Genomic DNA, 16351 nt, shown 5'->3' with positions numbered 1-16351 from the left:
CACACACACACACACACACACACACACACACACACACACGCTTGTTTTTGAAATGCTTTGGCTGCTCAAGGGCTTGGCAGTTCTCTAAGCCTCCCGTGGTTAGCATGCTTTTCCCTCTGGTGCTCCTAGCTCAACACCTTCTAAAACTACTTTTTTTGTTTGTTTGTTTTTTTGAGACATGGTCTCTCTCTGTGTAGCCCTGGCTGTCCTGGAACTCACTCTGTAGACCAGGCTGGCCTCGAACTCAGAAATCTGCCTGCCTCTGCCTCCCAAGTGTTGGGATTAAAGGCATGTGCTACCACTGCCTGGTTTCTAAAACTACTTTTAACTTTGCTGCCCTTCAGTGAGGTTCATTGATCTCTGTTGCTTAAGATGCTTCTGGGCAGTCCTTATATGATGGATGATCTTCCCTCTGCAGCTCTAAATCTGACTCATCACACACTCACACACACACACACACACACACACACACACACACACCCGGCATGGTGACTCTGCATCTCCTCCTCTCTCCTGTGTCTTAGCCCACACAACTCTAAGGGTCCCACCCAATCTCCCTTTGCCTAGCCACTGGCCACTGGTATCTTTATTGATTGATCAAAAACCTATCGGGGACAAGGACCTTCAGTGTTCGGACATGCAGATTCCCGATTGAATCAAAGCATTAGAACTAATCTCCAACACCCGCCACTGCCCCCCCCCACTGTGATTGCAAAGGACAACTGTTTTGTGCAGTGATAAAATTATGAATGGATGAACCTTGTAGACACTGTGCTAAGTAAAAAAAGCTAGTCACAAAAGAACAAATACTTTATGATTCCAATGGCAGCAGTATCTAGAGTAGTCAAGCTTACATAGAGAGAAGATACAGTGAGGTTGTCCAGGAGCTGGGAGAAAGGGGCATTATTGTTTAATGAGCACAGAGCTATGGTTTGAGAAGATGAACATCTAGAGATGATCACGGCAAAGACAGCACAGTGTGAGTGTACTTAATGCCACTGGACTGTATACCTAAAAAGTGACTTCAGTGGTCAGTTTCGTGTTTCATAAAGTAGAAAATGTGTTTTATGTGTGTATGAGTTTATATAATAAAAGAATCTTGGGGCTGCAGAGATGGCTCAGCAGTTAAAAACACTGGCTGCTCTTCCACAAGACCTGGATCCAAGTCTCAGTACCCATGTGATCTGAAACTCCAGCTCCAGGGGATCTGATGCCCTCTTCTGGTCCCTTTGGGTACTACACATATGTGGTGCACTGCATCCACACAAACAAAACACTCATCCACAGGAAATAAAAAATAAATCTTTTTTTAAAAAAAATCTGATTGTCATATATAACGGAAGAATATAAAAACATATGATACATATGTTTTCAAATAAAATATTATATATTGTCTCACTAGTCATAAAAATAAATGGCATATATATTTTCTCTATGTGTGTGTGTTACAAAAAAAAGAAAATTTAGTAAATTTTGTACACTCCTCTATTCTTGGTATTTTTTTGCTGTTTGTGTTTTGAGAGAGTCTTGCTAGGTGATGCAGGCTAACCTGCTCTGGCCTCCTGAGTCCTGTGATTACAGGCTTGCTCATCATGCCCAGCTTATTCACAGACCTCTTTTTTATGCTTGTATTACTTCTGCTATTCTTTCTTTTTAAGAAAAAAAAATCAGTGCTAGAAACTGAACCTCCTAAGCAAGTACTCTATCACTCAGCTACAGTCCCAGGCTGAACTTTGCAATTCTTAAAAGTCATTAAATAAAATGGGCCATGCCGCGGGGAGCCAGTCCATCCCCACCCTCACCCCCACCCCCACCCCCGGCCCGGCCCACAGCACTCCATACCACCAGCAAGGAGAACATGGTCTGCCCCACGTTGAAGCCGTGCCGCCAGTTGTGGTACGTGATCCTACGGTAGCCTTTGCTTAGCGAATACATGAAGCGCACCAGGGCCTGTGAACACACGTCAGTGAGATAGCACGTACCTGCCCAGAGTGGCTGAGTCCTTCCTAAGGAGACCCAAGGTCCTCCGACCCCATCTCTGACCCAGATCGTGGGAAGTAGATACAGATGCAGAAGCACCAGTAAAGTACTGTGTACTGCTCGACACTACGAAAGTGGGTGTTAGAGCCAAGGAGACCGTGAGCGGCCCACATCCTCCACAGACTGAGCTTCAGCAGTGATTTCTAAACGTGCCAGGGGCGCAACTGTCCTGGGAGAAAGGACTGTTTAATCCCATGGTTCTCCAGCTGCGGTGTACTTCAGAATCACTGGGGGTCCTTTTATGGTCAGAGTCCTTAGAGCTGGTGACATGCTGATGTGTCTGCGTCTGTGGAGTGTGTGGGGTGTGAAGCATATTGCCCATCTGACAGTGTCTTGGGTTGTACAGATGTAGTCTGGGGCAATCCTTTGAAAACCGCTACTTTAATCAAAGTCTAGGAGGTTTGAGGGCACCAGGCTCCTTCCCACACTGCCTCCCACTGAGAACCTTTGAAAGGAATCCTGCATCGACTGGGATCCTGTTTCCAGGAACTTAACTAATATCTCCCACCCACATGAGAGTTCCGGGCCCCAGTCCAGAAAAACAGTGCTTTCTCTACTAGAGGACTCAGGCTCTAAGCACAAACTCTAAAAGAATCCCAAATGCAGAGCATATACTCTTTCCACATGTTCTACAGACCAAGCTGTTCTTTTAAAACCAAGGAGGGATAGAGAGCAATGATCTGGGTGTAGTAGCTCCTTCCTGGAGTCCCAGGACCCCCAAAAGCCACAAGTTCAAGGCCAGGCTGCACTGCATGATGAGCTCTGCGCTAGGTGAGGCTGCAGAGAGAGGAAAGAGGAGCAGCTCTGGGCCTCACCTCTTGCGGGATGTGGAACTTGTCCACCACTCTGAGCTCATAGTACATCTGGATGCCGCACTTCACCAGCTCCAGCTCCGTGAGCGGCAGGTCGCTGAAGTGAAACTTGTTGATTTCGTATGCCTCCGCATCTGGAAGTTCTCCTTGCTGCATCGAAGTGGAGTCAGGTGATTAAGGGACATGGTGTGCTCCTGCTCCCACTCCCTCCCAGGGCTGCCGAGGAAAACCAAGAGGAGTGAAGGGATGCTTAAGCCCTACTGTGCCAGGATTGTGCTGCTCACCAGGATCTCAGCCAGTTCCTCCTCCTCGCATTCCCAAGGCTCTTTGCCATACACCTCTCTGGTTTTCTGCCATGCCCCAAAACAGCAGAGAAAATGTAACAGGTTATTGCCTCAAGAACCCAAGGAGACCTCTATGTCCCGCTTTTGCTTTGGTCCCTCCTCCAGCAGAAGTGCTCACTCAGAGGCAGCGGTTCAGCTCCGGAGCCATAGCGACCTACATTCAAATTCAGGCTTCTCACTGTCTAGCTGTGCTACTGAATGCCCGAATGTCAATCTCCTCTTCTGTTAAATGGGGATAACAAAACCTGTTACTGATCATTGATGCTGTCGTGTGTGTGTGTGTGTGTGTGTGTGTGTGTGTTTGTGTGTGTGCGTGTGTGTGTGTCTGTGTATCTGTGTGTGTGTGTGTCTGTGTTGGAGGTGGAGATGGAGCCCAGGCCTTGCCCATACTAGGCAAGCATTTTAGCACTGAGCTACGCCCTCAGGGTTTTGTTTTTGGAGACAGGGTCCCACTGTGTAGTCCAGGCTGTCTCAGATTTGCTAGCCTGCAACAATCTATCCTCCAACCTCAGCCTCTGGAGTGTTGGGGTTATGGGCATGTTCCACCATGCCTGATAGCTTGCCCAGTGTTGAGACTATACGCATGCTCCACCATGTGTGTGAACTAGCCAGATAAGGTGGAACACATCTGTAATCCCCGCACTCAGAGGATGTAGCAAGATCTTAGACTTGAGGGTCATGTAAACTATATAGAGAAATTCGGTTCAACCCAAGCTGTATAATGAAACCATCTCTGAACAAATGAAAGTACGACTAAAGTAAAGTACGCCAATTATTGTCACAGCGCAGTGCTAACAATATTGCTATTTATATTTTTTACTGTTCATAGTGACGGAGAATAATGAAAGTTTGGCCATTTCATTTGATTTGCTTTCCTTTGCTGTGTGACCTGAGGCGAGTCCTATTTTTCCCCTGTGCCAGATGAAGCAATCCAGTTAATTGTTTGTGATTTCTTGATCCAGGGTGGAATCTGTTAACTTCCAACTGGTTCGTTGAGCCTACATATCCTTCTGGTCTACATATGCATCATTTGACTGGCCTTATGCTCTGAGTTAAACCATAAGGCATTTCATCTAAACTTGGTGTTTTCTCCTACGAATTGGCCACTAGTGGATAAGAAACAATCAAATTTTCTCTGTCATCTTCTAAAACTAAGAACTGACCTTTTGCTGGAGACATAGGCCAGTGGTGGAGAGCTTACCCAGCATGCCCTGGGTTACTACATAACCTGGGCATGGTTGTGCACACTTTATAACCTCAGGCAGAGGCCAGAGTATCAAAGTTCAAGGACACTTTCAATTACAGAACAAGTCTGAGGCCAGCCTGGGCTACGTGAGTCCTTATCTGAGGCTGGACACGCTAGAACACACATGGAACCCCAGCACTGGAAGGCAGAGGTAGGAAGGCTGGCCAGCCTGGACTACTTATACCTCCAAAAACAAAAGAGAGAAGGAAACGGGAGACCTCTGAGAACACTGGCCTGGGATGTTTCAACATGTGAAGTGTTGGGATCTCAGCCATCTGGGTATTAGATTGTTTGTTGGATCTTGGTTTATTTAATGCCAAATGCCCAGGAACAATAAACCACCAGTCCTCACATGTCTGGCTTCCCATTCATGATTGCACCCCCTGATACATGAGCACCCAGCTTCTATTTGGACAGCTCTCCTGATGGGGTGCCCACCACCACCTCCCGAAGCATCCACTAAGAAAGATCACAGAGAAGTAGTTCGTTTTCCTAACAAATGTGAACTGAGAACCCTTCTCATAGTAGGTGATTTGAGGCTGAGTCCCCTCCCTCTTGGGGAGGGGCTTCCATTTCTTCATCTCTGCACTAGGTGAGGAGTGCTGCCCTGAACCCCTGAGTAGGCTAATGCATACCTAGGCCTCAAACATATTCATGGATGCTGTGTAAACCGTATTTTGTATTTTGAGACAGGATTTCGTGCATTTCAAGCTAGCTTCAAATTCACTATGCAACCAAAGATGGCCTTGAACTCCCGACCCTCCATCTGCCAGACGCTGTGATTGCAGGTGCGCTCTATCGTGCTGTGGTGTGTGTTGTTACTCAGTATCAAACCCAGGGCTCCATGCATGCCAGGCAAGCACTCTGCCACGGAGCCCCAGCTTCAGCTCTAAATTACAATGTAGTGTTATTATGGGAAAGCTTCCTATTCTCTCTGAACCACCTCTTTGCTCACCACATGGGTGAGTTCTAGAGCGACCCCGTGGAAGAGACTCTGAGGAATGGCTCCTGATCCACAGGGCTGCCAGGTAAAGCCTTCTACCAGAGTAAAACCTGAGACTAGTTGCCCCTGCCTCTAGTGCCAAGTCAGTCTTGAGCCCAGGGGAAAATGGGGTCTTTGGTGCTGTCAGGCTTCCAAGACAGAGGGGACCCTGCAAGAGATATTATTCCTCAGGCAGTCATTACTGGCTAGTCTCTGGTGCTCACGTATCTATCCATTCGGCCTTGAGGCCTGTCGACTCTCCGTGCCACATGGGAGAGAACAGGGCTGAAAACCCACTCATCCCAGGCTCTGCCTCATGGGTTTTCTACATGGCCACCGACTGGTACATCTCCCTGGCATCCTCCACCACAGTGGAAACAAGCGAAGACCACTACGCACCAAGATCTTCTGGATCTCCTCGTTGTCACACTTCACGTGATATTTCACGATGTCCTGGAAGATATCCTTCCTGTTCTCGAGTTTGTTCATGGACTCGTAGGTGTCAGGGTTTAAGACTGACCAGCCCAGAAACTGAGTCAAAGACTGTAGAGAAAGAGAGAGTTAGAGGCGGTGGCAGCCTGGAGCCTCATGCGGACTGAGGGCAAGACTGTTGAGACCTCAGTGTTCTCAACTATAAAGTGGGCTTGCAAAGCTGGGGGGGGGGCAGGCAGCCTGTGATAAAATAATGGACGTACATGCATTTTAAGTGAGGATTTATGAATAATAATGTCATGAGTGGAAATGTGTGGAGCAAGCAGGATGTACGGAGGAGCTCTGTGCTTTCTCATCAGTTCTCAGGTGATCCTAAGACTGCTCCCAGTAGTGAAGCGTGGAAGCGAGGGGAGATAAGGAAGGATTGTGGAGAAAGTGGCTCCTTGGGGGTAAAGCTTCCCACCCCCCACCCCCATGATCAGGCAGGTGCACACGAGGTCCCACCATGCAGCTCTGGAGGGCAACCCTGGAGCTGGTGGACACTGAGCCCCATCAGCCAAGGGCCACCCAGCAGCCCACACCTCCATGAGGGTCTCATCCATGTCGTCGAAGGGCTTCCCATCTTTGCGGTTGTAAAACGTGGCCACGCCAACGATCTCTTCCTTCTTGTTGACGATGGGCATAGAGAGTACATTTTTAATCATCCATCCAGACTCATCCAGAGGCTCTTTCTGTAAGAGAATGGCAGGGCTGCAGGCTCTACCACTCCCATGCTTGCGCTGACTGCAGGATAGAAGTGGGGCTATGGCTGGACTCTAACGGCCTGGCTCAGCTCTAAGAAGCCAGAACTTGGCTCTTGTGTGGGCTTAGCTGCCTAGAAACACTGTGAACTCCCTAGCCCGAGAGCTATGGTTTCCATTCCCAGGATGTCAGGGGCGGCATGTGCCAGGCAGGATCAGAAACATCTCAGATAGGAGGGATGCAAGTGTTTTGAAGTTGAAAGTGTCCTTGGAATTTACCCAATTACCACTGTCTCTCCCTTCCATTATTATGGAGCTATGTCCAAATCTCCACTATTTAGATTGCTTCCCAGGAAAACAGGCAGATCCTAGTACATTCTGATGCTCTTTCTGGAGAGAGAGAGAAGGGAGTCGCATGGCTAAGAGATCAAATAAAAATGGCTTACCTGGAATTCAAAAAAGTCCTCTGCAGGAGCATTCATTATATTGCAGATCTGCAAGCCAGGAAGGGAGTAAGGCAACTGGTCAGAGCTGAGCAAGAGCGTGCAAGCCTTGCTCCCTATTCAGAACCCAAGTCCTTGCCCAAGGCAGTGCGCTGTCCTCATCCGGTGGACAGATTCAAAATGGCTCAGGCTTATTAACCGAGGTTACTAGCTAGGCAAGGTCACCTGGTAGATTTTACTTCTGTTTGTTACATCCTAGACATTTCTAGCTTTGAGAAAAGCTAAGGGTACAGCTGTTATTTTTAGTAACTGCAGAGTATCCCATTCTGTGACTCTTATGCTAAGTATTTGGATATCTAGGGTCCGTGTGTAAGGTGTGCACATGTGTGTGAGTGTGTGCTCATGCATGCACGCCTGTGTGTGCATGTATGTAAGTGCATAAATGTGAGTGTGCCTATGCACATACATGTGCGTGCATGTGTGTATGTGTACACACACACACACACACACACACACACACACGTGTATGTTATTTTCTTTTGGGAAGTTAATCTTATTACAGTAGCCCTGGCTGGCCTGGTATTTGGAGCCAACCTACATCTGCCTCCTAAGGGCTGATGTTACAAAAAGGTCCTTCACACATCTCTGGCTCACTCACATGAGAGGGAGGAAGAAATTCTTTCCTTGGGCTGTAAAGTAGAGTAAGAAACAAAAAGTGTTTCAACTCAGATCCTATATTGCTAGATTTCTCTCTCGAAGACAAAATCAATATGATCCCCCGCTGGAACACTGGCAATGGGGCCAAATCTGTTTTGATTGGGTCTGCCAAAGGCCTCATGCTATGGGGGAACTCCTGCTTCTTCCTCACCACATCCCTGTGCTATATACATGCGAACTCTCACATTGGTTACTGTGGTCCTGCCTCTCCTGGGTTTCCAAATAGTTTTGACCTCTCCTGTTTGTCCTTCACAGAATCCTCTTCTTCCACAAGCTCTGGAAACCCTGGCATCTCCCAGTATCGCAGCAGATGCGCTCTCCCTTGGAGCTTTAATCTGCACCTGTGGTCTCCAGTGCTGTCTGACCCTGAGATTTCCCATTTCTATTTCTGCACTCCATGGTATAAGAGCTGTCTTCTTCATCCCTCTGCTGGACATGCCCCTGAGAAATGTCTCTACTTCTTGTTGAGTAGAGATGACTCATCACTGGGTATCCCAGCCCAACATCTGTGATGCCCAACCGGTCCAGGAGCTTGAGATTAGCTCTGACCTGTCTCTCCTCTACCCTCTGGCTTAATCACTAAGTCCTGCTGGCTTTACCTTCTCAGTATTAGATCTGACTCAGTATCTCTTTCTTTGCATCTCATTTCTGCTGAAGTTGTATTAAATGGGCACATTTATCTAGGGCCTGAATCATCATCAGTACCTAGTGACTGACTGTCTGTCAGCCTTCATTGAGATTGGGATTTGTTTGTTTGTTTATTTGTTTGAGAGTCTCATTTAGCTTAGGCTGAACTCCAACTTGCTATGTAGCCAAGGATGACCTTGAACTTCTGATCCTCTTGCTTTTACTTCTTGGATTCTAGGATTTCATAAGTGGACCACCACACCCGGATTAATGAAGTATAAAGCTTCATGAGTATTGGCAAGCACTCCATCACCTGAGTGACATTCATCCATCCCTGTCCCATCCATCCCTGCCCAATTCTTTGAGATTCTTATCACCTCTTACTTGAACTGTGCCCTTCTCAGTCTCCCTCCAGTGACTTGCGGATTAAAGCCTTCTACACAGCATCCAAGGCCTACTAGATCTGGCTCCTTCCTCCCCCTTGAGCCACCTCGAAATCTGTCCTTTTGTCTCTGACCTAATAATTCAGCAACACTAAGCACATACAAGGTGTTGCTCCTAACCTCTGCACCCAGCTCTGCATGTCTGGATATGGAGGGTCTGCAAAGTCTCATGGGTAAAATGAGACTCGTGGTCACCAATAAGACCCAGCAGGGAAGTAGTAGGGACTTTTAAGAGGTAAGTGGGCCTAGCAAGTACTCTTCCAGTTACTGGAGCATGCCATTGAAGGAATATTGGAAGCCATGCCTCATTTCCCTGCCTCAGTTTTGTTTCCTGGCTACTGATTTACCATGATACTTTGCCACAAGCCAAAACAGCACATAGGGGTGATGTGTAAGTTGCAGACACAACCGTGTCCTGGAACACAGGAGACAGCACACATCACTCTCCTCTATGACACTGACTGGCTGGGACATTGTTTTTATCTAAATATGGAGGGGGATCCCATGCAGGCTTTGGGTTGACAGCTTGGTCCTCAGCTGGGTGGGGCTGTTTTGGGGCCTAGCTAGAGGAAGTAGGTCACTGGGAGTGTGACTTTGAAAGTTATACGAAGTCTCACAGCAATAGAAAGTCTGAGCGATAGGCATGGCAAGGCATAGCACACTGGTACTCTGCCATGTGTGTGGGTAGGACGGGGAGGCTGGGAATGGCAATCAAGTCTGGTGTAAGAGCTTGTTTCGTAGTATCTGGGAAGCCTGGGAGATCAGCAAGTCAAGACATTGTCCACGACCTATTTGCACAAGTTTCTATTGTCAGGGACACTATACACTTTTCCATGTAAAAACTACTTCTCTATAGCTGCTATTTTCGGATATGTCAATGATCTACTCCCTTCTGTGGGTCAGATGTTGAGTAAACTAGAAAAACAAGAGCCTGTGGCTTGAAAGATTCACACTAACCCCGTTTTTCTCATTCTCTTGATTAAAACCCTTGCCCCCCACGCAAGATGTATCACTTACCAGACCGTTTTGAGCCACATAAGTGGGGAGACCACTCACTAGAGCCCAGTGGTCAGCAGGTGGGTTCCTGTAAAGGCCAAAGACAAATACATCGTGACTTTCAAGTCAGGGGCTCCTTGCTATGCCTCCTTACTTTCGGCTGGCCCAGCCCCTGCTCCCATTCACTGCAGCTGCCTTAGCCCCAAAGGCTGGCCATGCATGTACTGTACATTCCAAAATGGAGTCTGTCCATGACGTTGAACATTCCAGACACTCAGTGTAGACCTGTCACTCAGTACTGTCCCAGCCTCCTTACTGTGTGTGTTAGTATCAAACCACTTGGCAACATGCTCCTCACGTGTCCCCTTGCTTGGGGAGGAGACACATGATACTATTACTTTTTGCTCGGTTATTTTAAGAAAAAAAAATATACACACATAGAAAAATGTACAGCCACCATCATTAGTCAGGCATACTGAGAAACACCTTTAATCCCAGCACTCAGGAGGCAGAGGCAGGTGTAAGCTCTGAGTTCAAGGCCAGCCTGGTCTACAAAGCCAGTTCCAGGACAGCCAAAGCTCTGTTACTCAGAAACCTTGTCTGGAAAAACCATACAGTTAAACAAAAACAACCATCATCCATCATTATCAAGTGAACACAGGGCTGGAAAGTCAGCTCAAAGAATAAGAGTGCTTGTTGTATAATCATAAAGACCTGCTGGGTTCAGATCCCCAGAACCCATGTGGAAGGCTGAGTGTGGCTGCGCACACCTACTACCACTGAAGAGTGAGGCATAGAGACAGGAAGGTGACTGGGGTTGCTAGCTCCATGTTCAAACAGAGAGTGATAGATAGGGTCACTCGATGTCCTCTGGCCTCAGAATGTGCACATGCACTCAAGTGTACATACATGAACACATGGGGACACACATACACACACACACACACACACACACACACACACACACACACACACAAAGTGAACATTTCAGAAATCCCACACCAGTCAAGAACAGAGGCATCAGCACTTTGGAAGCCCCAGCCCCTGTCAATCACAGCCTTCTCCCTAACCCTCGAGAACCACCATTCTGGTGTAATCACTTTGCTTTTCTTCTGCTTTCTACCACCTGGCTCTGTTCCCTTGTCCTCGCCAACCAGATCAGCCTGTTCTTCAACTTCCTTTAGAAGAATTATTCAATGCTCATTATTTTGTTTGGCTTCTCTTTCATGTATGCAGTTTTCCTCCTGCCTCAGTAGCACAACTCATCCATTCACATGGTGTTTGTTGCATGGTCGCCACTACAGACTTTCCTACTCATGTCTTTCTCTTACTTTCCTGTAATGCTCCGTTTTCATTGGTTTAGATTTCTCTGTATAAATAAATAAATAAATAAATAAATAAATAAATAAATAAATCTTAAAGGGGCTGGAGAGATGGCTCAGCGGTTAAGAGCGCTGACTACTCTTCCAGAGGTCCTGAGTTCAATTCCCAGCAACCACATGGTGGCTCACAACCATCTCTAATGGGATCTGATGCCCTCTTCTGGTGTGTCTAGTGAATTCAGATAGATAGATAGATAGATAGATAGATAGATAGATAGATTTCTCTGTAGACTTGATGTGATGCAGTTACTTATGTCAGAAATGTCTCATTTTACACCATGCCTTTTTTTTTGCACTTTATAGTAATCAAGTGTCATAGGTGTGCTCAGCAGTGCCCGCCACTGACCTGTGTGGTCAGTGAGTATGGGAGAAGCTGGGTGTGCTTTTTATTGGGGTGGAGGGTGGGATTTGAGGCAGGGTTTCTTTGTGTAGCCTTGGCCGTCCTAAAACTAGCTCCATAGATCAGGTTGGTCTTAAACTCACAGAGATCCACCTGCCTCTGCCTCCCAAGTGCTGGGATTAAATGTATATGGCACCAGCACCCAGCTGAATATGGTATTTTTTAAGACTTAATTTTTGGAATGTGTGAGTGTATGTGTATGTGTGCGTATGTGTGTGTATATGTGTGTATAAGTGTATGCCACATGTATAGGTGTCCACAGAGACTAGGTCTCTTCTTATCCAGCCAAGCAATCTTGGTCATCTAACTAGAATCTCTAGTTGATTTATCTTCCCTGTAACAATATTAGTGAATCTTGCAAGAGTCAAAAATGGTGGCTGTTTTATCAACTTTGAGCCCTGCCTGATGATAGTCCTTGTAAGAGGGTCCTAACCACACTCCCCAGTTTTCTGTGGATAAGTGCGGGGGTTGTACCTTAAGTCTCAAGGTTGTATGCAGTCCTACAGCGTAGCCCAGCTTATCTCGACTGATGCAAACGTTGGTATTAGAAACAAAAGGCTTTCAACAAACCTAAACAGGTGGAGCAGGTGATTGCTATCTGAGCCTGCAGAGATATGCTGCACTAATGAAACACTGGTCGAGCAGCTGGGGAGATAGCTTCGCGGATGAAGTACTGGCTAGTGGCTACAGTGGTAGGTGGAGAGTGGATCTCCAGAGCAAGCTGGCAAACTCTGGGTTCAAATGAGAGACTGAGAAGCAATCAGCGTCAAACTCTGCCTCTATATGCACACACTCATGTACATTTACATACATGTGAACATGTATATGCACATATGCATACGCACATGCCAAAAACCTGAGGGAAGTTGGGACATGTGATAAGGTAAAAACAGACAATGAGTTTTAATGAATGTGAAGCTAGGAAAAGGGTTAGAGGCTAGGAGGGGTGACTCATGCCTGGAATCCAGCAGGTGTGAGATAGAAGCAGGAGGATCAGGAGTTGAAGGCCAACTTCTGCTATATAGCAAGCTCCAGGCCAGCCTGGGCTACATGTGACCATGTGACCCTGTTCTTTTTTTTTTTTTTTTAACAAAAAAAGGAGAAGGGAAGGGGAATGAAAAAAGAAAAGAGAGTTTAAAAGGAAAACATGTTTAGAGAGTTGCATGTTGGAAGAATATGCATTGAAAATTAAAGAAGAAAAGAGATTGTGCTCAGGAAAACTCAGATCTGGGTGTGATGCTGGATAGAGACAGGTGTAATCCCAGCACTCAGGCAGGAGGCCAGCCCGGGGGAGTGAGACTTACCTAAAGTAAAGAAAGGGACAGGGGAAAAGGGAGGGGAAAAGGGAGAGGGGGGAGGGGGAGGGGAAAGGGAGAGAGGAAGGTTGGGGAGGGGGAGTGGAGGGGAGGAGAGGAAGAGGGAAGGAAGAGGAGAAGAGGAGAGGGGAGGGGAGGGAAGAGGAGAGGAGAGAGGAAGGGAGGGTCAAAAACATTAATTATTTTATATGAATGGGTGTTTTGTCTGCGTGTGGTGTGTGTGTGTGTGTGTCTGGTGTACTTTAAAGCTATGGCATTAGAGTTATGCCATGTGGGTGCTAGAAATTAAATCCAGGTCCTCTGGAAGAGCAGCCGCTGAGCCATCTGGTTGGCCCTTAGAAACCATATTTACACCGGCAGGAATACACAGGAATAGAGAACTCAGCAACAGGGGAATGTGAGAAAATTTCTCACCCCCAACTAGTAAAAGGCAGACCTGAGTCTTTTCTTTTTCTCCTAGTGACAAAAGAACAAAAGGAGTATTTAGGATTTGACCCGGGAACAAGAACTGAGTCAGCATTTCCGGTTATTGCTACAGTCTGGGGATTAGGGCAGCACATGTAAATCGCTCCAGCTCTCTGGCTTTGCAGGGAGTGGGCTGGCAGCCGATACAGGTGTGGCTCTCTCACGGAGCCTAATTGCAGTTTAAGGAGCCTACAATTAAACTGAGAAAGTGAGCCTGTCTCCAGGTGGAGTTCTGGGTGTGTCTCTAGCGACAGGGAGGGATTCTGGGAGATAAGACCCCAAAGAAGATGTCTGGCAACACTCTGCGGACCAAAACAGCTCAGGTCTACCCCAAAGGAGGTTGTGACTTCTCTGCCCCTAAAATAGTCCTCTACGGGCACCCTCCTCGGCATCCTTCCCTGACCCGTTCAAGACTCTGTTCCTTGGGGCGAGTTTCTTTCTTTCCCAGCTTCTTGCTCCACGCGGTGGTTGAAACGTCTCAATTTGAGACCACTGTCTCATTTTTAATTGGGGCCAGGGGCAGTCATTGTCTCTTAACACTGGCTATGGGTCTGGGACCCCACATGATACATTAACCCAGCCGCGGGTGTCTTTGATCAAGCTCTTCTCCTTTGGGGACCTGGTTCCACCACCTTGCAAGTCTCATGGTTCCCCCTGCCTCCAACCTCCAAGAGCATGGCGGTCTGGGGTTTGAGTTCAGTTCAGGAACCACGGACTGAAGATGTTGGAAGTAAACCTGAAGTTTTTTCATGTCTGGAGATGAAACTTACGGGATTACTTTGATGTCTTCTTTGCCATGCAGGATGTAGTCAATGACCTTGTAAAAGTTAATTTCCTGGCAAAAGAGGAAAATTATACTCAGTGAGGGCATAGCTTCAGCAGAAGTGCACCGTGGAACTAGTCTGATTTTTTTTTTTTTTTTTTAAGAAAAAGAACACAGGAAGTTTACCCATGCCTAAGACACAGCGCTCATACCTTGTCCTACACTGTCGTCTGCCCCGTTTTTGTTTTGTTTTGTTTTGTTTTTTTTCAGGGATACCAAGTTCACTCCTAGCTCCCTCTAAAGGACAGCTCTGCTGCCTTCCAGTGCTCACTGTTTTTAGCAGCCCTCCCCCACAGAGGGTCACAGAAGGTCATAGACCTTCGTAGAACCAGCTGGCGGGTGGTTTCATTCCTCTTGCTCTTTATGGAAAATTCCACTACCTTATCAGGTCCTCTGTATGCCTAACTATGATGGGCAGCTTAGCAACCGTCTCACAGACAAGAACTGAGATGCAGGAGAGGGAGGGGCTACTGTGTAATGAGACAAGGAGCCAGCACCAGAGCCTGGGTCCTGGCTAGTTCAGAGACTCTGTAGCTATATGACTTAGGGAAGACACTTAAAATGGAACTACAGTGTCTCTATCTCTATTGCCTGGGACACCGCTACTCAGATGATGACCACCAGACTGTTACTGAAATAATACCATGTACTTGAAATAGGCATTTACTTGCATTTATTAAGAAGCATTGACCCCACACTCTGGTCTCTCTCCCTCAGCTGTTAGACCTCTTTTTATTTGGAAAAAAAAAAAAAAAAGATTGCTCTTCCCAAGATCCTGAATTCAATTCCCACCAACCGCAGAGTGACTCACCACCATCTGTAGTGGGATCCAATATCCCTTTCTAGTGTGTCTGAAGACAGACAGCTACAGTATACACGTATACATTAAATAAATAAATAAATATTTTTTAAATGGCATGATTAATTAAAATACAGGAGTCTGGATAATTTGTTTCTTTGGACTAGAGGGTGCTGTATGTGCATGTCTGTGCTGGCAGGTGCACGAACCTCTGTGGATGTGGGAAGGCCAGCAGAGGATGCTCCTCCATGTTTTCCTCTACCACTCTTCCTCTTGTATGCCTTTTAGGAAGGGTGACCCCACCAGCAAGCCCAAAGGAGTTTCTTATCACTCTGCCTGCCCTCCCCATCATGGTTGCATGGGAAGTAACCATTGTGCCATCTCTCTAGCCCATTGGTTATACTTATATTGTATTATTTCATATCACATTATATACATATATGTATGTGTAATTTATTTGGAGTGTGTATATAAGTAGGAAGGTATATGTGTGTACCTTCATGTGCACACAACACATTGAAGGTGGAAAGATCAGAGGACAACTTGTAGGATTTAATTCTTTCCTCCCATAATGTGAGACCCAGGGATCAAACTCGGGTCGCCAAGCTCAGAGACATGCACTATTATCTGCTGAACTATCTTACCAGCTCGGTTGGCTATTTTTTTTGAGACAAGATTTCTACCATGTCAGAATTTATTGGAAAACGACAGATTCACAACTACGTCATTTTCATCGGCTTAAACTCACCAATCACTACTGACTTCACTTTGTTTGTGGCTGTTGACAGTTCCAGGTGTTTTTTTTTTTTCTTTAATCCAATCTTAGATACAAATATTAGCTCTCAGGTTCTTCATTACACTTCACACAATGGTGTCCATCTCTCTGTCTCTCTCTGTCTCTCTGTCTCTCTGTCTCTCTCTCTCTCTCTCTCTCTGTGTGTGTGTGTGTGTGTGTGTGTGTGTGTGTGTAAACCATACACGTTATAGAAGAGTTGAGAGCTCAGTACACATTGATCCCATGACTCATGCACAGGATGCTCTGATGAAAGGCTGGAGAATGCTGTGGTGCTCAGTGTTAGGTATCCCTCATTTTATATGATCCAAGTGCAGAGTTGCATCATTCATTCATTCATTCATTGGTTTCATGGGTTCAGTGGACTCACAAGCCTATTTTCCTTATACAGTTTTGTTTTATATTCTGGTTTTTTGAGACAGGGTCTCATTGCATAATCTTGGCTAGCCTGGAACTCACTATGTAGACTGGGCTGGCCCTCTGCCTCTGCCTCTGCCTCCTCCCTCTGCCTCTGCCTCCTCCCTCTGCCTCTGCCTCCTCCCTCTGCCTCT

At 46.7% G+C, this 16351-nt stretch overlaps 1 protein-coding gene across 5 annotated transcripts in view; it reads right to left on the bottom strand.

The window, feature by feature from the left end:
* Pde6a (phosphodiesterase 6A) overlaps positions 1-16351 on the bottom strand; it is a 106178-nt gene that overhangs the window by 26504 nt on the left and 63323 nt on the right. For 4 of the 5 annotated variants that reach the window (XM_031365800.1, XM_031365799.1, XM_031365797.1 and 1 more), the window contains 8 exons: positions 14156-14220; positions 9844-9910; positions 7043-7090; positions 6438-6587; positions 5824-5967; positions 3137-3202; positions 2856-3002; positions 1843-1950 (listed from right to left, as the gene is read on the bottom strand). In XM_031365800.1, the coding sequence (XP_031221660.1) occupies positions 1843-1950; positions 2856-3002; positions 3137-3202; positions 5824-5967; positions 6438-6587; positions 7043-7090; positions 9844-9910; positions 14156-14220 (795 nt within the window). Of the gene's footprint in view, positions 1-1842; positions 1951-2855; positions 3003-3136; positions 3203-5823; positions 5968-6437; positions 6588-7042; positions 7091-9843; positions 9911-10824; positions 10917-14155; positions 14221-16351 lie in introns of those variants that run through there. The other variant, XM_031365802.1, reaches the window with a different exon arrangement.

The sequence above is a fragment of the Mastomys coucha genome, unplaced genomic scaffold (assembly GCF_008632895.1).
Source record: "Mastomys coucha isolate ucsf_1 unplaced genomic scaffold, UCSF_Mcou_1 pScaffold13, whole genome shotgun sequence".
In the NCBI taxonomy this organism is placed as follows: Eukaryota; Metazoa; Chordata; class Mammalia; order Rodentia; family Muridae; genus Mastomys; species Mastomys coucha.
Note: the sequence above shows the minus strand (reverse complement) of the source record. Positions and strands in the feature narration are given on the sequence as shown.